Source organism: Oncorhynchus nerka, linkage group LG6, assembly GCF_034236695.1.
Source record: "Oncorhynchus nerka isolate Pitt River linkage group LG6, Oner_Uvic_2.0, whole genome shotgun sequence".
NCBI lineage: Eukaryota > Metazoa > Chordata > Actinopteri > Salmoniformes > Salmonidae > Oncorhynchus > Oncorhynchus nerka.
This window is the reverse complement of record NC_088401.1, coordinates 51,679,184-51,705,678: the sequence shown is the minus strand read 5'-3', so window position 1 is coordinate 51,705,678 and position 26,495 is coordinate 51,679,184. Positions and strand designations below refer to the sequence as shown.

General features: G+C 42.5%; 1 protein-coding gene across 1 annotated transcript in view; it reads left to right on the top strand.

Annotated features, from left to right (window-relative positions):
* The window catches only part of LOC115130045 (testican-1-like), a 356,997-nt gene that overhangs the window by 320,832 nt on the left and 9,670 nt on the right, over positions 1-26,495 (top strand). The window contains exons 8-10 of the mRNA XM_065019644.1: positions 14,812-14,931; positions 15,336-15,557; positions 15,798-15,860. Of these exons, the coding sequence (XP_064875716.1) occupies positions 14,812-14,931; positions 15,336-15,557; positions 15,798-15,860 (405 nt within the window). The remainder of the gene's footprint in view (positions 1-14,811; positions 14,932-15,335; positions 15,558-15,797; positions 15,861-26,495) is intronic.

The following is a 26,495-nucleotide window of genomic DNA, read 5'->3' as shown; positions in this document are numbered from 1 at the left end:
ATCTTTACCCTCCTTCCCTCTCTCTTTCTCCTCATCACTCTCCTTCCCTCCCTTCCTCTCGCGTATCTATCTATCTCCTCCTCTCTCTCCAGGCCCATTATTCTGTGTGATGGTGATAGTTTCTCTGTTATGGCCGTCTGCATTGAGGACACCCTGATAACCCCTGTGCCCATACAGCCCGCTTAAATCATCTCTGCCTCCCTCCCTTTCTCACACAAGCACACACGCATGCTCGCACACACACACACACACACACACACACACACACACACACACACGCACGCGCGCGCGCACAGACACATTGTAGTTTATAGCTGTGTGCTGACTCTGGAATCAAGGGGAAGAGAAGGACAGTAGAGAGCGTTGTGCTTGTCATAACTCACCCCTAACCTCTCTATGCTATAGGGCTAGCGTCCCACGCTGCGCTGTGGCCATTCTCTACAGTAGCCATTTTATAACATACAAGGGTTCACTGTTAGGTTTTACTGCTGAACCTGTTTCTCTACTAGAGACATACAGCCGTAATGTGCAGTTATGGCTGCGGTGTAACTACCCCTTTATCACGTCACCGCTACCTGTATACTACAGTGTAACATATAAGTCCTATCTGTGTTGTAGCCGTGCTTTATAATACTGCCGCCCCACGTGTAGCCAGGCCTTCGTGTCTGAGTAGGTTGTGTCTGGTCCCAGCGCCACCTGTGATGTCACTTGTGACTGCAGGGCAATGAGCTGCCTGCCGCGCCACCCACCTGAATTGCATTTGCCTCTCTTTTAATTTGTTTTCTTCTCCTCTTTTTCACTCACTCCCTCTCTCTTGATTTATTTGTTTTCCTGTAGAAGATGGAAGGGAGAAGGGGGGGGGGGGTGTTTACAGTTGGCGGCCGCGGCAACAGAAGGTGGATATTTAATCTCACACATGAAAGAGGGATGAAGAGAGGGAAGGAGAGAGGGTGAAGAGCGATGGAGCGAGACAAGAAGAGAGGAAGAGAGAAAACAAGGAGAAAGTGAAGGGGTTGAGGGACAAGAGACTGAGAGGTACGGGGAAAAGGAGGCAGAGACAGAAGGGGTAACAGGTTGGATACATGGGGGAGAGAGCTAGAGAGAGAAATAAAAATCCCTGTTCAACATCTATTCAGAATGTGACCCCATACAGTCTTATTGATTCCTCTGACGTATGTCTTTGTCCCCGACTCTCGAGGTAGAGGATGTTTTTGTGGAATCTCTGGTGTCGCAGAATGCAGCAGAGATTATTTCCTTTTTTATGCATGAGAAAAGGCCATTGTGAAGAGTCACAGAAAGCAGACGGCAATCTATTTACTGATAACACTCTCCCTCCCTCCTGCCATCTCTTCCTTGTCCCTCCCTCCCTTCTTCCTCCGCTGGTGCAGCATATTCAACTTGGTTAGACTCACAAGGACTCATAAACACTGAAGTGTTCTTTACAGCAACACGCCAATCTCGCGGAGTTCTGAAAATGATCCATGTGGGTTGTCTGACCCGCCCACTTTGAGCAATTGCTGCATTTCAGCTTTGAGTGACAGCAGTCGCATCCCTGATGATGTGTTCTGCCTCAGGGCTCTACGGATCCACTCAGATCTTCAGGTGGAATCACACCAGCTGCAGATCATATCACAGGCCCACCTAGGGGGACTGTTTAAACACTTTGAGACTTGAGGTCCCTGTGACATCTGTGGGTCTTTCTAATGTGGTTGGGGGTACAAAGAGGGTAGAGTGAGGACTGAGGCACTTAGGAGTGCATTTGGCCTGTTTGCTGTGTCTCCTGTCTGTGCGTGGGATGAGAGCAACCTCACTGTTCTGAGTCACCGCTGTAAAAAAAGGACCCGAGGGGCAGGAGAGAGGGAGAGGGAGAGGGAAGAGGGGAGGGAGGGGTGAGAGAGAGAGAGCGCTCGATCTCTGCATGGGATCAGGTGTGAGTAACAGGGTCTGGGTGTCCTTGAGAAGGGGGACAGGACAGCAAATGAGAGAAGCTCCACAGGTCGATGTGAGATGTATTAAATGGAGTGGGAGCCGAGCGGAGAACAAATATCTCATTTCAGAGAGAGAGAGAGAGAGAGAGAGAGAGAGAGAGAGAGAGAGAGAGAGAGAGAAAGCAAGGTGAGAGAGAGGAGAAAGCCCTGTGGCTGCAACCTATAGCACATGGTATTTGCAGACCAGGAGAGATAGATAGATAGGAGGACATATTATATTTGCGGGTGGAGATAGATTATGGTTTGGCTGAGGGGAGATCCTGTCTTACCTTTCTCTCCCCTGGTCTGCCTAAAATGAAGAATGCTTCGGAACCTTATCTATCTGCTCCTGTCGAGAGGGTAGAGCTGGGACGATAAACCGGAAATTATCAACACCAACCGTACCGGCCACTCATCGCTGGCATTTTGCTGATATCATTCATTATGATAAGTAGCCTATACTCGAGAATGTGAAGTTTGAAATGAAATAAGTTCGCTTATATGGGTGATTGTTAATGAGACAATTGATTGCTACAACCATCAAACTAGTAGTAGTAGTAGTAGTAGTAGTAGTAGTAGTAGTAGTAGTAGTAGTAGTAGTAGTATTAGTAGCAGCAGTAGTAGTAGAAGAAGAAGAAACATACAGAAACTCAAGTCCTTTTGTTCACCCGACCTAGAATACCTCACAATCAAATGCCCACCGTATTACCTCCCAATAGAATTATCTTCGATCATAGTCACAGCCGTGTATATTCCCCCCCCCAAGCTGATACCACAACACCTTCTTCGCCATTTTTGAGGATAACACAGTGCCAACAAAGCGGCCCGCTCGCAAGGACTGTGAGCTCTCATTCTCCGTGGCAGACGTGAGTAAGACATTTTAAGCGTGTTAACCTTCAAGGCTGCCTAGCCAGACAGCATCCCTAGCCACGTCCTCAGAGCATGCGCAGACCAGCTGGCTGGAGTGTTTACGGACATATTCAATCTCTCTATCCCAGTCTGCTGTCCCCACTTGCTTCAAGATGTCCACCATTGTTGCTGTACCTAAGAAAGCAAAGGTAACTGAACTAAATGACTAAATCACCCCGTGGCACTCACTTCTGTCATCTTGTAGTGCTTTGAGAGGCTAGTTAAGGATCATATCGAACATCTTGTCGGGCTGTATAACTGCCTGGTACAGCAACTGCACCGCCCACAACCTCAGGGCTCTCCAGAGGATAGTAAGGTCTGCCCATCACATCACCGGGGGCACACTGCCTGGCCTCCAGGACACCTACAGCACCTGATGTCACAGGAAGGCCAAAAAGATAATCAAGGACATCAACCACCCGTGCTATTATCCAGAAGGCAAGGTCGGTACAGGTGCATCAAAGCTGAGACCGAGAGACTGAAAAACAGCTTATATCTCAAGGCCATCAGACTGTTAAATAGCCATCACTAGCCGGCTACCACCCAGTTACTCAACCCTAAGCCTTAGAAGCTGCTGCCCTAAAAACATAGACATGGAATCACAAGTCACTTTAATAATGTTTACACACTGCTTTACTCATCTCATATGTATATAATGTATTCTACTGTATTCTAGTCAATGCCACTCCGACATTGCTCAATCTAATATTTAGATTTTTCTTAATTCCATTATTTTACTTCTAGATGTGTGTGCTGTTGTGAATTATTAGATACTACTGCACTGTTGGAGCTAGGAACACAAGCATTTCACTACACCTGCAATAACATCTGCTAAATAAATTTGATTCGATTTTTAGTAGTAGTAGTTTAAAGGGTAGTTTTAAAAAACGGTGAACGTTAATGTTATAAACTTATCTTTCTATTTATCGTTATCGCATCTATTCAGGCAATTTATCGCAATATGTCCATATGGCCTCGCTCTACGAGAGGCACACACATCCTGTACCGTGTCATTACATTGGAAATAGCACCTCCATCTCCTTTCCCCTCACTCAGGATGGATGTCATCTGTTCACCTCTCCTTCTGATAGCTGGAGTTGTGCAGTTAATGGAATGCCATGGCAATTCTGTAGGTGTCCCCTACAATTATGGAATTTCTTCGATGCTCCTGTGCACGTGTGTGTGTGTGTGTGTGTGTGTGTGTGTGTGTGTGTGTGTGTGTGTGTGTGTGTGTGTGTGTGTGTGTGTGTGTGTGTGTGTGTGTGTGGGGGGGGGGGGATATGTGTGTGATAGACAGAAATGCTGGTATAATTCTTGGTGTGTGTGTGTGTGTGTGTGTGTGTGTGTGTGTGTGTGCGCCAGAGCAGATAAGCACAGAGCCTGTGATTTTCCCCCCTGCTCTGTTCTGCCTCCCACACACACTCTCCCACACACACTCTCTGAGAGACTGCTGAGACACTGTCACACTCCCTGAGAGACTGCTGAGACACTGTCACACTCCCAGAGACACAGAGGATCCCACTGACATGACAACCCCTGTAAAACACAATGACCACGCCTAGGCTGCAGGGTGGAGAGAGAGAGAGAGAGAAACAATGGGATCTGCGTGGGATCAGATGTGAGTAACAGGGTCTGGGTGTCCATGAGAGGGGGGTCAGTGTAGAATAGTGCCCCATTCCTACCTCCTGGGTTAGAGTCTGGCCACCGAGTCCCTGAATAGCCTGACTGTACACCGACACTGTCATAGAATGTGATTTCATGGCCTAGATGTCTTTGTGACTACCTGGCACTCCACAGAGGAACTCAGTCCCAGACAAAGCCTTCACACAGAGCAATCTTTACTGTTCCATGCTTCAAGAGCCTGGAAGATGGAAGGCATATGTGTGTGCGTGTGGGAGGTATCCAGCTGGAACGCAGCAGATGGAGGAGATACATAAGAGTAGAGTGGATAAAGCTGACACACACCTAAACAACAGACACCTACACCTACACACACACACATACACACACACACACACACACACAGTCTCACACACAGAACTAGAGGCACACACACACACTTTATTCAGAGATGATTGCTTGGGGCAAAGCCTTAGATTATCTATATGTTTCCATTGAAAACAGTTTTCAAAACACTGGCTGAACAATTTACTGCCAGCCACTGTGGAAGTGCTCTCATTCCACCAAGACACGCTTCCTGTTTCACTGAATCCCATAAGCCATACACCCTTAGTGGATGTTGTGTCGACGTGTGTGCCCATCACAATTCATAGCTGAACAGACTCTCATTTTGACTAGTACATCATGTAATGTCTTATCACCAGTTATACCACAGTATTGTTGAATACTCATTTCTGATTGGATAGAAGGGCATTCTAGAATGGGCATTAAAACCAGATAACAGGACAATTGGAAAAGATATCGGGACACCTTGCAATCATGGTGCAATATGTGCCTATACATGCAGACCGTACTTGCTACAAAGTGACAGAACCTTTAACCAACAACCACACGAACCGAAATTGGAAACCTTGTAAACACAGGAAACATGTTGTCAGCTAGCTAGCTAGCCTATTTGCAGACTCGCTAGCAACACAAACTGTTTGATATGCAGTGTGATCTCCTCACAATGAACCGTGTTGAATGTCCTGGCGAGAAAGCTAGCTTTTCTAGCTATGCCATGCACAATCGAGCGTCATCAGCTCGTTATGGATGTATCCAAATGAATGTCAATAGAAAACAGCTTAAACAAACCCCAATGCAGCTACCTTGCTGTTATTCTGGCTGCAGAGGTTGTGAATGTGTTAGCTGCAGCTATTTGGCTAGCAGCTATTTGGCTAGCTAACATGCAAGGGAGGAGAACCGTGGCAGCGAGCATGGCAATGGAATATACTGTATATAACGAACAACTGGGTGGTGTTATCATGTTGCAGATGCCCAAGTGCAATCAAGCGATGAGCTAGGCTATATGGCGAGCCTGCATAGTGATCGAACTAGCGACTTTGTCACATTTCTAGATATAGCGCTAATCGAACGAAATGACTGGGTCGCGTCTCTAGATATATAACTAATGAAACAAAGGACCGGGTTGCGTCTCTAGATATATAACTAATGAAACAAAGGACCGGGTCGCGTCTCTAGAGATATAACTAATGAAACGAATGACTGGGTCGCGTCTCTAGATATATAACTAATGAAACAAATGACCGGGTCGCGTCTCTAGATATATATAACTAATGAAACGAATGACTGGGTCGCGTGTCTAGAGATATAACTAATGAAACGAATGACTGGGTCCTGTCTCTAGATATATAACTAATGAAACAAATGACTGGGTCCTGTCTCTAGATATATAACTAATGAAACAAATGACTGGGTTGCGTCTCTAGATATATAACTAATGAAACAAAGGACCGGGTCGCGTCTCTAGATATATATAACTAATGAAACGAATGACTGGGTCGCGTCTCTAGAGATATAACTAATGAAACGAATGACTGGGTCCTGTCTCTAGATATATAACTAATGAAACAAATGACTGGGTCCTGTCTCTAGATATATAACTAATGAAACAAATGACTGGGTCGCGTCTCTAGATATATAACTAATGAAACAAAGGACCGGGTCGCGTCTCTAGATATATATAACTAATGAAACGAACGACTGGGTCGCGTCTCTAGATATATATAACTAATGAAACGAACGACTGGGTCGCGTCTCTAGATATATATAACTAATGAAACGAACGACTGGGTCGCGTCTCTAGAGATATAACTAATGAAACGAATGACTGGGTCACGTCTCTAGATATATAACTAATGAAACGAATGACTGGGTCGCGTCTCTAGATATATAACTAATGAAACGAATGACTGGGTCGCGTCTCTAGAGATATAACTAATGAAACGAATGACTGGGTCACGTCTCTAGATATATAACTAAAAGGACCGGGTCGCGTCTCTAGATGTATAACTAATGAAACAAAGGACCGGGTCGCGTCTCTAGATATATAACTAATGAAACGAATGACTGGGTCCTGTCTCTAGATATATAACTAATGAAACAAAGGACCGGGTCGCGTCTCTAGAGATATAACTAATGAAACAAAGGACCGGGTCGCGTCTCTAGATATATAACTAATGAAACGAATGACTGGGTCCTGTCTCTAGATATATAACTAATGAAACAAAGGACCGGGTCGCGTCTCTAGATATATAACTAATGAAACGAATGACTGGGTCGCATCTCTAGATATATAACTAATGAAACGAATGACTGGGTCCTGTCTCTAGATATATATAACTAATGAAACGAATGACTGGGTCGCATCTCTAGATATATAACTAATGAAACGAATGACTGGGTCCTGTCTCTAGATATATATAACTAATGAAACGAATGACTGGGTCGCATCTCTAGATATATAACTAATGAAACGAATGACTGTCTCTAGGTCCTGTCTCTAGATATATATAACTAATGAAACGAATGACTGGATATATAACTAATGAAACGAAAGGACCTCTAGTCGAAACGAATGATCTCTAGAGATATATAACGCATCTCTAGATATATAACTAATGAAACGAATGACTGGGTCCTGTCTCTAGATATATATAACTAATGAAACGAATGACTGGGTCGCATCTCTAGATATATAACTAATGAAACGAATGACTGGGTCGCGTCTCTAGAGATATAACTAATGAAACAAAGGACCGGGTCGCGTCTCTAGATATATAACTAATGAAATGAACGACTGGGTCGCGTCTCTAGATATATAACTAATGAAACGAATGACTGGGTCGCGTCCCTAGAGATATAACTAATGAAACAAAGGACCGGGTCGCGTCTCTAGAGATATAACTAATGAAACAAAGGACCGGGTCGCGTCTCTAGATATATAACTAATGAAACGAATGACTGGGTCGCATCTCTAGATATATAACTAATGAAACGAATGACTGGGTCGCGTCTCTAGATATATAACTAATGAAACGAATGACTGGGTCCTGTCTCTAGATATATATAACTAATGAAACGAATGACTGGGTCGCGTCTCTAGATATATATAACTAATGAAACGAATGACTGGGTCGCATCTCTAGATATATAACTAATGAAACGAATGACTGGGTCGCGTCTCTAGAGATATAACTAATGAAACAAAGGACCGGGTCGCGTCTCTAGATATATAACTAATGAAACGAACGACTGGGTCGCGTCTCTAGATATATAACTAATGAAACGAATGACTGGGTCGCGTCTCTAGATATATAACTAATGAAACGAATGACTGGGTCGCGTCTCTAGAGATATAACTAATGAAACGAATGACTGGGTCGCGTCTCTAGATATATAACTAATGAAACAAAGGATCGGGTCGCGTCTCTAGAGATATAACTAATGAAACAAAGGACCGGGTCGCGTCTCTAGATATATAACTAATGAAACGAATGACTGGGTCCTGTCTCTAGATATATAACTAATGAAACAAAGGACCGGGTCGCGTCTCTAGAGATATAATTAATGAAACGAATGACTGAGTCGCGTCTCTAGATATATAACTAATGAAACGAATGACTGGGTCGCGTCTCTAGATATATAACTAATGAAACGAACGACTGGGTCGCGTCTCTAGATATATAACTAATGAAACGAACGACTGGGTCGCGTCTCTAGATATATAACTAATGAAACGAATGACTGGGTCGCGTCTCTAGATATATAACTAATGAAACGAACGACTGGGTCGCGTCTCTAGATATATAACTAATGAAACGAACGACTGGGTCGCGTCTCTAGATATATAACTAATGAAACGAACGACTGGGTCGCGTCTCTAGATATATAACTAATGAAACGAACGACTGGGTCGCGTCTCTAGATATATAACTAATGAAACGAACGACTGGGTCGCGTCTCTAGATATATAACTAATGAAAGAAAGGACCGGGTCGCGTCTCTAGAGATATAACTAATGAAACAAAGGACCGGGTCGCGTCTCTAGATATATAACTAATGAAACGAATGACTGGGTCGCGTCTCTAGATATATAACTAATGAAACGAATGACTGGGTCCTGTCTCTAGATATATATAACTACTGAAACGAATGACTGGGTCGCATCTCTAGATATATAACTAATGAAACGAATGACTGGGTCCTGTCTCTAGATATATATAACTAATGAAACGAATGACTGGGTCGCGTCTCTAGATATATAACTAATGAAACGAATGACTGGGTCGCGTCTCTAGATATATAACTAATGAAACGAATGACTGGGTCCTGTCTCTAGATATATATAACTAATGAAACGAATGACTGGGTCGCGTCTCTAGATATATATAACTAATGAAACAAATGACCGGGTCGCGTCTCTAGATATATAACTAATGAAACAAATGACTGGGTCGCGTCTCTAGAGATATAACTAATGAAACGAATGACTGGGTCGCGTCTCTAGATATATAACTAATCAAATCAAATCAAATGTTATTTGTCACATACACATGGTTAGCAGATGTTAATGCGAGTGTAGCGAAATGCTTGTGCTTCTAGTTCCGACAATGCAGTAATATCTAACAAGTAATCTAACCTAACAATTTCACAACAACTACCTTATACACACACAAGTGTAGAGGAATTAATCAGAATATGTACATAAAAATATATGAATGAGTGATGGCCGAACGGCATAGGCAAGATGCAGTAGATGGTATGGAGTACAGTATATACATATGAGATGAGTAATGTAGGGTATGTAAACATTGGTGGCATTGTTTAAAGTGGCTAGTGATACTTTTATTACATACATTTTTCCATTATTAAAGTGGCTAGAGTTGAGTCAGTATGTTGGCAGCAGCCACTCAATGTTAGTGATGGCTGGTTAACAGTCTGATGGCTTTGAGATAGAAGCTGTTTTTCAGTCTCTCGGTCTCTCGCATTGATGCACCTGTACTGACCTCGCCTTCTGGATGATAGTGGGGTGAACAGGCAGTGGCTCGGGTGGTTGTTGTCCTTGATGATCTTTTTGGCCTTCCTGTGACATCGGTTGGTGTAGGTGTCCTGGAGGGTAGGTAGTCTGTGATGCTTTGTGCAGACCTCACTACCCTCTGGAGAGCCTTGCGGTTATGGCCATACCAGGCGGTGATACAGCCCGACAGGATGCTCTCGATTGTGCATCTGTAAAAATTTGGGAGTGTTTTTGGTGACAAGCCGAATTTCTTCAGCCTCTTGAGATTGAAAAGGCGCTGCTGCGCCTTCTTCACCACACTGTCTGTGTGGGTGGACCATTTCAGTTTGTCAGTGATGTGTACACCGAGGAACTTAACTTTCCACCCTCTCCACTACTGTCCCATGAATGTGGATAGTAGTCTGATCCCTCTGCTGTTTCCTGAAGTCCACGATCATCTCCTTTGTTTTGTTGGCGTTGAGTGTGAGGTTATTTTCCTGACGCCACACTCCGAAGGCCCTCACCTCCTCCCTGTAGGCCGTCTCGTCGTTGTTGGTTATAAAACCTACCACTGTAGTGTCGTTTGCAAACTTGATGATTGAGTTGGAGGCGTGCATGGCCATGCAGTCGTTGGTGAACAGGGAGTACAGGAGAGGACTGAGAACGCACCCTTGTGGGGCCCCAGTGTTGAGGATCAGCGGGGTGGAGATGTTGTTACCTACCCTCACCACCTGGGAGCGGCCCTTCAGGAAGTCCAGGACCCAGTTGCACAGGGCAAGGTCGAGACCCAGGGTCTCGAGCTTGATGACGAGTTTGGAGGGTGCTATGGTGTTAAATGCTAAGCTGTAATCGATGAACAACATTCTTACATAGGTATTCCTCTTGTCCAGATGAGTTGGGGCAGTGTGCAGTGTGATTGCGATTGCGACGTCTGTGGACCTATTGGGGCGGTAAGCAAATTGGAGTGGGTCTAGGGTGTCAGGTAGGGTGGAGGTGATATGGTCCTTGACTAGTCTCTCAAAGCACTTCATGATGACGGAAGTGAGTGCTACGGGGCGGTAGTCATTTAACTCAGTTATCTTAGCTTTCTTGGGAACAGGAACAATGGTGGCCCTCTTAAAGCATGTGGGAACAGTAGACTGGGATAAGGATTGATTGAATATGTCCTTAAACACACCAGCCAGCTGGTCTGCTCCTGCTCTGAGGATGCGGCCGGTGATGCCGTCTGGGCCTGCAGCCTTGCGAGGGTTAACACGTTTAAATGTTTTACTCGCGTTGGCTGCAGTGAAGGAGAGCCCACAGGTTTTGGTAGCGGGCCATGTCAGTGGCACTGTATTGTCCTCAAAGCGAGCAAAGAAGTTGTTTAGTCTGTCTGGGAGCAAGACATCGTGGTCCGCGACAGGGCTGGCTTCTCTTTTGTAGTCCATGATTGACTGTGGACCTTGCCACATACCTCTCGTGTCTGAGCCATTGAATTGCGACTCCACTTTGTCTCTATACTGACGCTTAGCTTGTTTGATTGCCTGACCGGAAACATGACGGAATACAAACAGTGTTGCTATTCCCTCTAGATATAGAACTAATGAAACGAACGACTGGGTCGTGTCTCTAGATATATAACTAATGAAACAAACGACTGGGATTCATCTCTAGATATATATAACTAATGAAATGAACGACTGGGTCGCATCTCTAGATATATAACTAATGAAACGAACGACTGGGTCGAGTCTCTAGATATACAACTAATGAAATTAAAGACTGGGTCACATCTCTAGATAAATATAACTAATGAAACGAACGATTGGGTCGTGTCTCTAGATAAATATAACTAATGACACGAACGACTGAGTCGCGTCTCTAGCAACCCAAAGATGAGAAATTGTAAATGTGTTCTTTAGTATGGTATATGGTAACTGTGGTATAAGCGGGATAAACACCTCCATTCTGTACATTACCTTGGATAAATTAACTCTGCAATGGGACTCAACTCCGCCTTCGCCCTGCTGCATCGTCCATTATTTCCAAGGCAATGCACAGAATGTCTACATCTATCAAATCAAATCAAGTTTATTTCTAAAGCCCTTCTTACATCAGCTGATATCTCAAAGTGCTGTACATAAACCCAGCCTAAAACCCCAAACAGCAAGCAATGCAAGTGTGGAAGCACGGTGGCTAGGAAAAACTCCCTAGAAAGGCAAGAACCTAGGAAGAAGTGAGTCTATCCCTTACTTGTTTGTCCCTTTCTTGAGCTAAGCTCCGTATGTGTCGGGTGATGTGTCTGTCTGTTTAGATGTAGCCAGGCAAGAGAGGCCTGGCTTGAGAAGGCTACCGGAATGTTCATGGTTTTCAGCATTCTGGAATGTTCTCCATCTGACTTTTTGACATGCCAAGGATGATGGCTTTTGATTGGCTTGCTCGGTATGAGGTGAGGAATTTAACCACATTTTATTATGAAACTGTCAATTAGTTCTCATCTTAGAAGCCATGTCAATCATGCTGACACAGACACACTCACGCAGGCGGGCGCGCGCGCGCACGCATGCACGCACAAACACACAGATCCTGACGGAAAGTGAGTCAGTTGTTGCTAATTGGCTGGGAGACCTTGTCAGTGGCCAGGCTGCGGATGAGAGAGTGGTTTTCCACAGCAGTCAAATAGACAGCTCTGTATTGACCGTGTCAGATAGGAGAGGAAACAAGGGTTTGAAATCACAGATCTGAGGCAGCATTTACAGTTAGTTAACAGCTCTATACACTTATAGTGTTGGAATTCCCACTGTATCCTGGTGCAGTGGATTTATGGCCATTTAAAGAGACATAGAGGGGAGATACACTGCTGTGTGACTATTGTAGCATCTTTCCCTGTGCTATCCCTCTGGATAGTTAGAGAAACTTCCAGTGTGTGTGTGTGTGTGTGTGTGTGTGTGTGTGTGTGTGTGTGTGTGTGTGTGTGTGTGTGTGTGTGTGTGTGTGTGTGTGTGTGTATGTACATGTCACTGGTGGCAGTGCTGGGTCGGATGTTATTGTCTCACCTGGGTACACCTGTCATGTAGCTGGTCAGGTGGAGCTCTGACAGAATTAATGTGTAACCATCCATCACTCTGACAGGATGAATGTGTAACCATCCATCACTCTGACAGGATGAATGTGTAACCATCCATCACTCTGACAGGATGAATGTGTAACCATCCATCACTCTGACAGGATGAATGTGTAACCATCCATCACTCTGACAGGATGAATCTGTAACCATCCTTTACTCTTGACAGGATGAATGTGTAACCATCCTTCACTCTGACAGAATTAATGTGTAACCTTCCATCACTCTGGCAGAATGAATGTATAACCATCCTTCAGTCTGACAGGATGAATGTGTAACCATCCATCACTCTGACAGGATGAATGTGTAACCATCCTTCACTCTGACAGAATTAATGTGTAACCATCCTTCACTCTGACAGAATTAATGTGTAACCTTCCAACACTCTGGCAGAATGAATGTGTAACCACCCTTCAGGATGAATGTGTAATTCTCCTTCACTCTGACAGGATGAATGTGTAACCATCCTTCAGTCTGACCGGATGAATGTGTAATTCTCCTTCACTCTGGCAGAATGAATGTGTAACCATCCTTCAGTCTGACCGGATGAATGTGTAATTCTCCTTCACTCTGGCAGAATGAATGTGTAACCATCCTTCACTTTTGCAGAAGGAATGTCTAACCATCCTCCACTCTGGCAGAATGAATGTGTAACCATCCTTCACTCTGACAGGATGAATGTGTAACCATCCTTCACTCTGACAGAATGAATGTGTAACCATCCTTCACTCTGACAGGATGAATGTGTAACCATCCTTCACTCTGACAGAATGAATGTGTAACCATCCTTCACTCTGACAGGATGAATGTGTAACCATCCTTCACTCTGACAGGATGAATGTGTAACCCTCCTTCACTCTGACAGAATTAATGTGTAACCATCCTTCACTCTGACAGAATTAATGTGTAACCTTCCAACACTCTGGCAGAATTAATGTGTAACCACCCTTCAGGATGAATGTGTAATTCTCCTTCACTCTGACAGGATGAATGTGTAACCATCCTTCAGTCTGACCGGATGAATGTGTAATTCTCCTTCACTCTGACAGGATGAATGTGTAACCATCCTTCAGTCTGACCGGATGAATGTGTAATTCTCCTTCACTCTGGCAGAATGAATGTGTAACCATCCTTCACTTTTGCAGAAGGAATGTCTAACCATCCTCCACTCTGGCAGAATGAATGTGTAACCATCCTTCACTCTGACAGGATGAATGTGTAACCATCCTTCACTCTGACAGAATGAATGTGTAACCATCCTTCACTCTGACAGGATGAATGTGTAACCATCCTTCACTCTGACAGAATGAATGTGTAACCATCCTTCACTCTGACAGGATGAATGTGTAACCATCCTTCACTCTGACAGGATGAATGTGTAACCCTCCTTCACTCTGGCAGAATGAATGTGTAACCATCCTTCACTCTGACAGGATGAATGTGTAACCCTCCTTCACTCTGGCAGAATGAATGTGTAACCATCCTTCACTCTGGCAGAATGAATGTGTAACCATCCACCACTCTGGCAGAATGAATGTGTAACCATCATCATCACACACACTATCTCTCTCTCTCTCACCCTCTCACTCGATCACTCACCCACTCTCACACTCACTCACCAGCTTGTGTTCCTATAGCAACAGAAAGGGAAATATAACTCAGCTGCTTCTGTGCAGTCTGATGGTCCTCTGTGTGGTCAAGGAGAAGCCAACCAGGAAAATAAAAAATGTGTTGAGCCAACATTGTGCTGACGTTATTTCACCCAACCTTATCAAACAGTCATGTTGCATCGATGTGGCTTTAAAATAAAGTATGTTTTATTAAAATGATTTCCCTGCTAACCCTGGTGTGTGTCTCTGTCTCTGTGTGTTCAGTCTGCAGTGATGGGGACCTGCATAGCCTAGCATCCAGACTGAAGGACTGGTTTGGAGTTCTCCACCTCGATGCCAACCGAGACCTCAAAACCTCTGCCAACTCTGATTCAGCGGCAGGACGTGAGTCACACCATTATCTGTGTGTGTATTATTTTGTCGTTTTGAAATGGCACTGCCATTTGAAATTCCATTGCTCTTTTCAATTCTCGTGAGGACTGTAGAGGATGCTCCTCTGTGCTCCTCTGTGCTCAACTAAAGTCAACATATCTCTACACTCAAATTTCAACAAACTCACCCTCAGTCTCCAAGCACTTTACTCAAGTTTCAGACTGAAAAGACCTCAGACAAGCACCCCCTCCAATACAAACATGAGACACTACGAGGCACCACAACACACACTCACTCACACACACATACAAACGTTTTCCAACACCCCTAACCCTCCACACTCACACGCTTCTCCCCCCCCCCCCCCACACGCACACACACACCACCCGCTAACATCCCTCTCTTCCGTCCCCAAGGTTTTGACACCAGTATCCTGCCCATCTGTAAGGACTCTCTGGGTTGGATGTTCAACAAGCTGGACATGAACTATGACCTCCTGCTGGACCAATCAGAGCTCAGTGCCATCTACCTGGATAAGTATGAGCTGTGTATGAAGCCCCTGTTCAACTCCTGCGACTCCTTCAAGGACGGGAAACTGTCCAACAACGAGTGGTGCTACTGCTTCCAGAAACCTGACGGTGAGAGAGATGGAGGGGAGGATGGAGTTAGGGATGGAGAAGGGAGGAAGTGTTTTAGAGAGTAAAGGTGAAGACGGACAACAACAAAATTGAAAGAGAGTGGTGTTTGTTGGTGATGGAAAAACTAACGTTTGCACACTTGAACCTGTTCTCTGTGTGTGTGTGTGTGTGTGTGTGTGTGTGTGTGTGTGTGTGTGTGTGTGTGTGTGTGTGTGTGTGTGTGTGTTTTTTCTGCTCCAGGTCTGCCCTGCCAGAATGAGATGAACAGGATTCAGACTCAGGGTCGACGGAAGAGTCTCATAGGTCAGTTTGCTGGAGTGACAGCTGTCAATCAATTGTTTTTCATAGGCTGTTGGTCATTGTGCACCGTATATTTAAATTCCGATACATATTTAGGCACAATACATTACCCAGTTGAGACAAACAATAGCACACACAGACACAAACATCCCCGCCCCTAACTCCTTCAAACCCTCAGCCAAGTGGTCATCAATAATCATGCATAATCATGTTATAACTCACGAAAAAACACAGTTTGACAAATGGCCTTTGACTGGCTCACATGAATGAAAAAGGAGGGTAATGGGTTTGTGTGGTGTGTGTGTGTGTGTGTGTGTGTGTGTGTGTGTGTGTGTGTGTGTGTGTGTGTGTGTGTGTGCACGTGCGCACGTTGCGCATGTTATTGAAAGTGACTGGTCCCTTTTAAAGCAGGATGTATGGCTTGTTGTCTCATCTTAGGCACTAGTAATTGGTTGTTTGCCTCCACCTATGCACACACAATAACCTACAAAATCATGGCAATGAGCACATTGAGTTTTAGTACATTTTGATTTTAGTACAGTGTCGTGTCTTTACTATCATTAAATTGAAGACTTATAGTTTTTATCAAAGATTCTCTGTAATTAGTATTACGCGATCAACTGATTAATCATGTAACTGTAATTAACTAGGAAGTCGGGGCACCAAGGAAAAATATTCAGATTACAAAGTTAGCATTTCCTAAAATAACTTTTCAGATATTTTAACTGATCAATTAGTCTTCAAATTAATGAATTATTTACTTTACCTCACATTAGTCTCATTCCAAACGTCGTAAATTGTTGGTTATCTGCACAAACCCAGTCTTCACTATGAGTCATCCATACATCAATTGTCCTAAGTCATTTATTTATTACTAACTAAGTAATTCACAGAAATGCATAAACAAACAGTAAATATGGTTACAAGAAATGATAGAAGAATGTGCCCTAGTGGGCTAAACCGGCATGGCGGCTTGTTAGACAAAAGGGGAAGTGGGGGTCGACTAAGAACTCACTAGAGAGTGATAATTATAACAATTGAAATGCTAATCCTTTGCACATGAACGCTCACTCATTCGGGAACAATTGCAATCAATATATATATTTATGCTCAGTGTGTCGTCTTGATCGCTGGTGAAAAGTTTGTTTCTGTTGGATAGTTTCGTCCTCTCTCTCTCTCTCTCTCTCTCTCTCTCTCTCTCTCTCTCTCTCTCTCTCTCTCTCTCTCTCTCTCTGTCTGTCTTGGTTAGAGGGGATAGTTCAGAGTGACATTAATTCATTTGTTATTGAATGGATGTTTTGACGGTTGTCATTCTTCGCGTTCAATGATACCGAATTCCTAGCTGCAGACTAGTAATTAATGTCAAAGACTTGTTCTTATTCTGTCGGCATCGATAGTCTAAGAGTTTAACCACGTGGTATGGTTAAAAGATTCAGCAATGGTCCACAACCTTTGTCCTCTCCTAATGGAAAAAAACATGGCCTAGTGATAATTTCTCAAAGTTGGGTTTTATTCAGAATTGCAGAAAAGGGGCTGTCCCAGGATGCCTGACCCTAACTGGGCTCAGGGGCGGTCCTCTGATTTAGTTCAAATCAAAAGGGAAATGTATTTTCCTTCATTAAACAATCCAAAATCATATTACACAATTTTACAAACAGTATAATACTCACTCATTCATCTTACAACAATTAGATGTAAACCTCATATCTGAGGCTATTATATATACAGCGTTATGGTAATGTGGCCACACCGTCTCCCATGAGCTTCCCCAAGTTGTAACAAGCGGACCAGTTCGTAGCTGGATTCTTCACCGATCTTTTATACCTTCTCCGGAACATGAAATTGTTCGTACCTCAAGTTCTGTGAGGTGTAAGAAATTCGTTTGTTCTCTATGAAAATTTACTCTCTCTATACTGTGTGTCCATGAGGAGATCCTCAGGAATTTACGACGTCTCTCTGACCACAGCAGCCTAGTTGAAGGAGGAAAGGGGGAGGCAGGGAGAGGGGGAAGGGGCTTGCTATACCCAAAGAGGGCAACGTCATGACAACAGGATTGTTTAGAAATGTATTTTTTATCCATCTCATCTCTGCCAATCCAGTAGCGTAGCCAGACGCTTGTTGGTAGGTGGGCCGAAATTGAAGCTCTCAAATCATAATTGAATTATCAATAAAAACATAGGCTACCTTACTCTTACTACTGCACTGCTCGATCGCACACAAAACGTTTAACACCTGATTTCGTAGACCAAGCAGTCATTTATTAACAATGTAAATCATGGCTTTTGTATTTCACAAGGGACTCACAGCCTACTGTTGTGTCTTTGCTATGCCGGATTAAGTGATATGACATGCTATTCTATAAAATAATTTCTCTGTAATTAATATTACCTGATTGAACTAATTATGTAAATGTAATTAACTAGAAGGTTGGGGCACCACGAAAGAATGTTTATAGAGCTGTTATCTTCCAAATAAACTCTGGAAATCTTTTACATCAATAGTGGTCCATTCTTAATCAGTCTGAATCAGTCTCACCTGAAGTCGTAGAATTCTTGGTTATCTTCACGATCCCTGGCTAACAAGTTGAATCAGCAATACAATTTAATGATTTATTATTTATTTACTAAATACCTAAAGAATCACACAGAATTACACATACACAGGATGAGTCATACATTGATTACTAATTATGTCATAAAAGAAAACGTCCCTAGCGGACGGAACAGATATAACGGCTGGTTACACAAAGAAAGGGGACTGGGTTTTGAATGAAAGCGCTGGAAGACTGAGGAACAAAGGAACTTGGTCTCTGATCGGACCTTGTAAAGCTATCATAAATACAGAATCTTATGCATTCTAAATAACTGCCCATTTGGAAAAGGAAAATGCAAGGAATATTTACTCTGAGCTGTGTTTCAATAGGTTGGTCGTAGATGGAAGGCCGTGTTGCCCAACAGAGATCTTCCTGTCCTCTGAATAATATCTGGTAGAAAGGATGTGTTGTAGTAAAGTCGTGTGTTTGGTAGAAGAGATACGTTGTCCGTCCTTTTCTTGGCCCACGTTTACAGCTGCTGCTGCTCACTCAACAGCTAGGAAGTATCACTTCCTGAATAAGAGTTCAAAGTTCATACCAAGTTGCCATACTTTAAGCTCACACTGAAGTTGGCTTAGTTCTGTAGTTTCATCTTTTCACAAATAGTTTCATATTTAAACATTTAGATTGCACAACAAATCTATGTGAATCTGATAACTAGAATGTGTAGACTTTCCAAGATACAGTTTATGTCATCCAATTATCAGTAATAATGTCTCAGATGACAACTGATCTGATATCCTATTCTTTAAGTACCAACGCATATTTTCAACTGGTTGGATTTCTGAAATATGGTTCTGGTCCCCACCCCTTTAATGTTTTCAGACTCTCTATGTTAACAAAGGGCTTTCCAAGAGTCACTCTGTATAGTAGACAGGGGGGTATTTATGGGGGTCATAAACCTCACCAACAGGCCAACGTCATGACACTACACAACACAAACAGAATAAACCATAGGCTTTAGCCTAGAAACATTTTATTGTATTTTTTTCATGAACATTTATTTAATTAGGCAAGTCAGTTAAGAACAAGTTCTTATTTACAATGACAGCCTAGGAACAGTGGGTTTAACTTTCTAGTTCAGGGGCAGAACACCAGATTTGTACCTTGTCAGCTCGGGGATTCAATCTCGCAACCTTTCAGTTACAGGCCCAATGCTCTTAACCACTAGGCTACCTGCCGCCCCAGTTCACAATTGGCTCGGCATCGTCTGTTCTACTGGATCCCGTCCGGGATATCGGCGGAACTAATTGCAGTGCACACATATGCCTATATACTGAACAAAACCACAACTGCAATAAGTAAAGTGTTGGTCCTATGTTTCATAACCTGAAATAAAAGATCACTGAAATGTTCCATGCACACAAAAAGTTGATTTATCTCACATTTGTGGCACAAATTTGTTTATATCCCTGTTAGTGAGCATTTCTCATTTTCCAAGATAATCCATCCACCTGACAGGTGTGGCATATCAAGAAGATGATTAAACAGCATGGTCATTACACAGGTGCACCTTGTGCTGGGGAAAATAAAAGGCCACTCTAAAATGTGCAGTTTTGTCAGACAACACAGTGCCACAGATGTCTCAAGTTTTGACGGAGCGTTCAATTGGCATGCTGACTGAAGGAATGTCCACCAGAGCTGTTGCCCGAGAATTGAATGTTCATTTCTCTACCATAAGCCTCCTCCAATGTCGTTTTAGAGAATTTGGCAGTACATCCAACCGGCCTCACAACCGCAGACCACATGTAACCATGCCAGCCCAGGACCTCTACATCTGGTTTCTTCCCCTGCGGGATCGTCTGTGTGATCGAGCAGTTTGCTGATGTCAACGTTGTGAATAGAGTGCCCATGGTGGCAGTGGGGTTATGGTATGGGCAGGCAGGCATAAGCTACGGACAACGTACACAATAGAATTTTATTGATGGCAATTTGAATGCACATAGATACCGTGACGAGGCTCATTGTTGCACCGTTCACCCGCTGCCATCACCTCATGTTTCAGCATGATAATGCAAGGCCCCATGTCTTAAGGATGTGTTCACAATTCCTTGAAGCTGAAAATGTCCCAGTTCTTCCCTGGCCTGCATGTCATCCATTGAACATGTTTGGGATGCTCTGGATCGACGTGTACGACAGCGTGTTCCAGTTCCCGCCAATATCCAGCAACTTCGCACAGCCATTGAAGAGGAGTGGGACAACATTCCACAGTCCACAATCAACAGCCAGATCAACTCTTTGCGAAGGACATGTGTCGCGCAGCATGAGGCAAATGGTGGTCACACCAGATGCACCTACCTTTTTTGTTTACTGATCTGTGACCAACGTACGCATATCTGTATTCCCAGACAGTGAAATCCATAGATTAGGGCCTAATGAATTTATTTGAATATACTGATTTCCTTATATGAACTGTAACTCAGTAAAATCTTTGAAATGTTGCGTTTATATTTTTGTTCAGTGTAGATGTAGACACGATTTAAATTGAGAATAGTCTGTGTGACAATATTATTAATAGCCTATATTCGTTGTCAAATTATAAATGAAGAGACTGATGAACAGCATGTGTATTTGAGGCAGGGAACAGAACCATTTCTTTTTATGTTATGTATGCAACTTTTTCCAAATCTTCATACAAAGTTCCATGCAGTATTTTTGTTTCATTTTTTTATTATTAGACAGGCCATCCAATAGACGAGTATCAGGTTTATAATACACATACAGTTGCCAAGCTATTCTCAAAAATGAGCACACGGGCATTGTTTCAAAATATACATTTTTTTTAATCACGGTTTCACAGGCACGATCAAATTTGCGAAAAATGTATGTTCTATTTCATTCTGTTGTATTCCATTGTCTTATAGGTGTGACTGTGATTCAAGCACTGGATTATGAGCTGTCTTGTTAAATAGACAGTGTCGTGGTGCATATAGCCATAGAAGCACAGTGACTTATGCCTCAATGCTTAATAAATCCATAATAAATCCATTTAATACACCATCACAAAGAAATTGATCATTTTGTTTAGGCAGGTCTTAAATTAAACATTTTTTTAAAAGCCATATATATATATATAGCTGTGAGTAGCAATGAACGGGGTTCATGGGATGACAGAAAAGACACGATACCAATTGTATAACAAAGCAAGCAGTCTATCATGTAGTAACTATCTTCCTTCATGTTTTTTTTTATTTTAACCTTTATTTAACTAGGCAAGTCAGTTAAGAACAAATTCTTATTTACAATGACGGCCTAGGAACAGTGGGTTAACTGTCTGTTCAGGGGCAGAACGACAGATTTGTACCTTGTCAGCTCGGGGGTTTGAACTTGCAACCTTCCGGTTACTAGTCCAACACTCTAACCACTAGGCTACCCTGTGCAATCAGTTACATCATTACCATGTTTATCTCTCAACACCACAAGGTCGACGCAAGATATGTTTATTCTAGTGCTGTAGGTTGGCTCTTTGAATGCAGGTAATCATTCTCAAAGTCATTATTGAGATTATTGTATTACATTATTGTATTGAGGTGATATGCCAATTATGGGGTCCATTTGACTAATGTTAAGATTGGGAAATATTTCCAGTGTTTTTTTTCTCACAAGGTTTCACGTTGTTCATCTGCATAATTTAAATCTAACTTTCATTTACCCGAGACAAAGTCCACCTGATCAAAAAGCTATTGCTCTAGTATCCTATGGTGCCACCGGTGCCAATGACATATAGTGCCACCAACTGGTCTGAGCTAGCACTGTTCCAACGACCACAGCGAGGCCCAGACGTATGCCGAGGCCAATCAGATCGGATTTCTTTGCATTATATTAGGCCTACACGCTCTAACACCAAACAAAGGTCATGTAAATGAAAACAGTAGGCGACAATGTACAGCACGATGAAGCAGTGCCATATACAGGCAAGTGGAAGAAAAAGGAATAATGAACATCGGCCTACGGGTTGTGGTCAGACTCACAGCGCAAGGTGACGGAGTTTGGTGTTGAACGTTGAAATGATATCATCATAATCTGAGGACTCGGTCAGTTCTCGTTCAAAGGATGAAGGTGACAAGTTGTTCAGGTGGCCCGTGAGCCTGGATAGTTGACCGTGTAGGATAGACGTTTTACAGCGCAGCCGGTGATAGGCAGAGTGGTGAAGGCTCTAAGAAGACTGTTCATGTTCGGAAATGTCTTCGGGACAAATGTCGAGCGCCTCGATGAGAGATGGATAGGGCTAACCCTCATGTACCTTCCGTTTAAGCTGTTGTACAAAAACAGTTACACAGAAATACCGTCATGGGTACTGGGTGGCTGTCATTTGACCAAATTAGTCTGATTGGTGCCGGCCTTCTTCATTATCCCGTATGAAATCGACTGTTGAGTTCCATAAGTTGTATATTCAATATCTTGTTCCATAATGCCTGTAAATCAAATTGCTCTTGATGGGGGCTGCTTTCCCCACTGTAGATGTAACATGCGAGTCCACAAACGTTGCTGGAAGTTATTTGTTTCGGAAACTGGTAACATCCTGGGTGTGGATATCATTTTTGACCATCAAATCATCTGTAAGCTTAACAATTTTATTCGAAATCCCCTTTGGAATTGTCTCTGAATGTACTGAAACGGTCTTTAAGGCCCTACATTAGATCAATGAAATCAACGATTGCCACCAGGGGTCTCTTCATAGTGTTGTAGTCCAGAACAGACTATGGGAAACTGCATAGAGCCATCACTACATGGAAGTCTCTTCCACATCAAATAAATCAAGCGAGCAGTAAAATCAGATTTTTTTAAACGGATAAAACAACATGTCACGGCACAACGCAGACTGTGGAGAGACGCACACACACGCACAAACACACACACACACACACACACGCACACACACACACTGTAATGTTGTGGTATTGTGGATTTTATATCGACCCCATTTGGGTCCTGCTTTAAATTACGTTTAGCTCATAAAGGCTTCATAAAGCCTTCCTAATGCCTTCATAAGCACCACATAAATGTGTTACAAAGTTTCTATAACCTGATGTCATGAGTTGTACAGGGTTCATAAATGTGGCATAACTGTGTGACATAACCCACTAGGTTGAATATGATATAAACATGTGCTTTCTAGAAGGTGACATGTTGGGTTGACATGAAGGTGACATGACGGTCTGGTGGACCAACACATTAACCTTGGCCTTCATAGGTCAGGGTCAGGTTTAAAATCACATTTTAAGAAGATCAATTGTGGAAATAGGTCGGGTTTAGCCATAAGTATGACTTTTTTAATGTGTTAACCCTCCTGTTGTGTTCGTTTCATGTTAATTAATTCTGTGCTCCCAATGACTGCCCCATTATTGCTGATTATAAATCCATAATACTACATATATTATCGCCTAATGTTGTGTTAGATCTTTTTATCAACTTAAGTTCTTGTGAACATTACAACGTTTTGAACTTCTATTTGTGATTAATGGCCTGAAGGTCTCATTGACCTGAGCTCATACAACTAGTTTTTGAGTAAGAAAAGCATAATGTATGGATTATTTTGACTATAACAAATACTCAGATGAAACATATTGTGCTATTTATCACAGACTACTTTGTGTCAAAGTTTAACAAGGACTCTCTCCTCCTCACCAGTGTCATGATCAAGGATATGATCAAGAGCCTCACATACAGTATATCATTTAGTCATTGTGCTGCCACAGAATGAACTGTGAAGAAGGCCTCAAAAAGCTTTATATACCAGAGCTGCGAGAAAAGTTCTATATATTATTGAAACAACGTTGCGATTGTTTGGTAGAATGCCAACAGGTCTTGTTCCTGTGGGGGAAAGATTATATCGGGGAAAGGTTCCCATGGGGGTTGCCATGGAAGCCAAGAAGGGGTGTGTGTGTGTGTGTGTGTGTGTGTGTGTGTGTGTGTGTGTGTGTGTACACTAATTGTAGTCTCACCCATTCATTTCTAATGACCGGTCAAATGACCAGGAACACAACAGATGTACAAAAGTTAAATAACACACCCAAAATGTAATGAAAGTCATCAAAATGTATTATGTGTGTTCAGATGCCCTGTGTGGACAAAGTCATGGAACCTTATGACAATCAGATTAAATGAACTACATTTTTCAGAGAGAACTTGTAAATCGGTCCAATTTGACCGGAACACAGCAGGAGGGTTAACTAGTGATAATGACAAATACTTTACAAATACTGCATGTTGGTTCCAATCTTAAAAGTAACAACAAAGTTAGCAGGTATGTTAGGAAATATCTTTGTCCCACCATCTGGATGAGGGCATTTACGTATGTGCTGCACTAGAAACTCTAAATGGGGAGATGGGAAACTCCATTTGATTCATATTATTATATTCCACTTTCATTTACAAATCTCATGACTTGATTATGAGACGTGGCTGTATCTAGGGGATTTTTATTTAGCTGAGCCCTTAGCTAGCAAAATTTTGGCTATCTAGCAATTGCTGTGTAGTCACCGAAATTATTTGAAAGAATGACTGAGGTAGCTACAGTATGTAATCTAACTCAACACAACTGCTACAAACTAATTTAAATTACCATAAATGTTAACTTGTTTTTCGCTTTCCGGTGGCACCACAATTGGGCATTTGATTTGCAAACTCATCACATTAACAGCATCTTGTCACCAACACTAAAAAAAGTACTTCCGGGTCACAGAATTTCAGAAATTTCCAAAATAAAAGTCCTCCACATAATAGTATAAAAGTATCAACAACATGTATTTATTAATTATATGAAAAATAATTGTCTAAACATTAACAATGATTCATATTTGTTCAAATTTAAGTGATATTTGCATTAAATTGGGTTTTTAAATGCCCCCAGTGCGAATCACTATGTGTAATAGATATTGGCTTATAGAACAAAAACTGTTTTGGGTGCCGCAATAAAATTACTGTAGTGAGTTCTCAGTGAGGTCTGTAGAATATAAATGTTGTGGCCTTTTACTCCAGCCATTCCATTGGTGGCCAGAATGTGAGTACATAATCATCACATGTGCGATTACTGTGCTACAGTAAACCCTCAAACCAAACAACAGTGAATTAACCTGCTTGGGATAGGGGGCAGCATTTTCACATTTGGATGAAAAGTGTGCCCAGAGTAAACTGCCTGCTACTCAGTCCTAGTTGCTAATATATGCATATTATTAATGTATTTGGATTGAAAACACTCTGATGTTTCTAAAACTGTTTGAATGATGTCTGTGAGTATAACATAACTCATATGGCAGGTGAAAACCTGAGAGAAATCCAACCAGGAAGTGGGAAATCTGAGGTTTGTAGTTTTTCAACTCTTGGCCTATCGAAAACACAGTGTCTATGGGGTCAAATTGCACTTCCTAAGGCTTCCACTAGATGTCAACAGTCTTTAGAACCTTGTTTGATGCTTCTACTGTGACGGAGGGTGGAATGGGAGCTGAATGAGTCAGTGGTCTGGCAGAGTGCCACGAGCTGGTGACGCGCATTCACGTGATGAGTTCCATTGCATTTCTGAAGACAAAGGAATTCTCCGGTTGGAACATTATTGAAGATTTATGTTAAAAACATCCTAAAGATTGATTCTATACTTCGTTTGACATGTTTCTACGGACTGTAACGGAACCTTTTGACTTTTTGTCTGCTCGTGCGTCATGAATTTGGATTACTGGGCTGAACGCGTTAACAACAAGGAGGTATTTGGACATAAAGATGAACTTTATCGAACAAATCAAACATTTATTGTGGAATTGGGATTCCTGGGAGTGCATTCTGATGAAGATCATCAAAGGTAATGCTATTTCTGACTTCTGTTGACTCCAACATGGTGGATATCTGTTTGGCTTGATTTGTCGTCTGCGTGCCGTACTCAGATTATTGCATGGTTTGCTTTTTCCGTAAAGTTTTTTTGAAATCTGACACAGCAGTTGCATTAAGGAGAAGTATATCTTTAATTCTGTGAATAACACTTGTATCTTTTATCAATGTTTATTATGAGTATTTCTGTAAATTGATGTGGCTCTCTGCAAAATCACAGGATG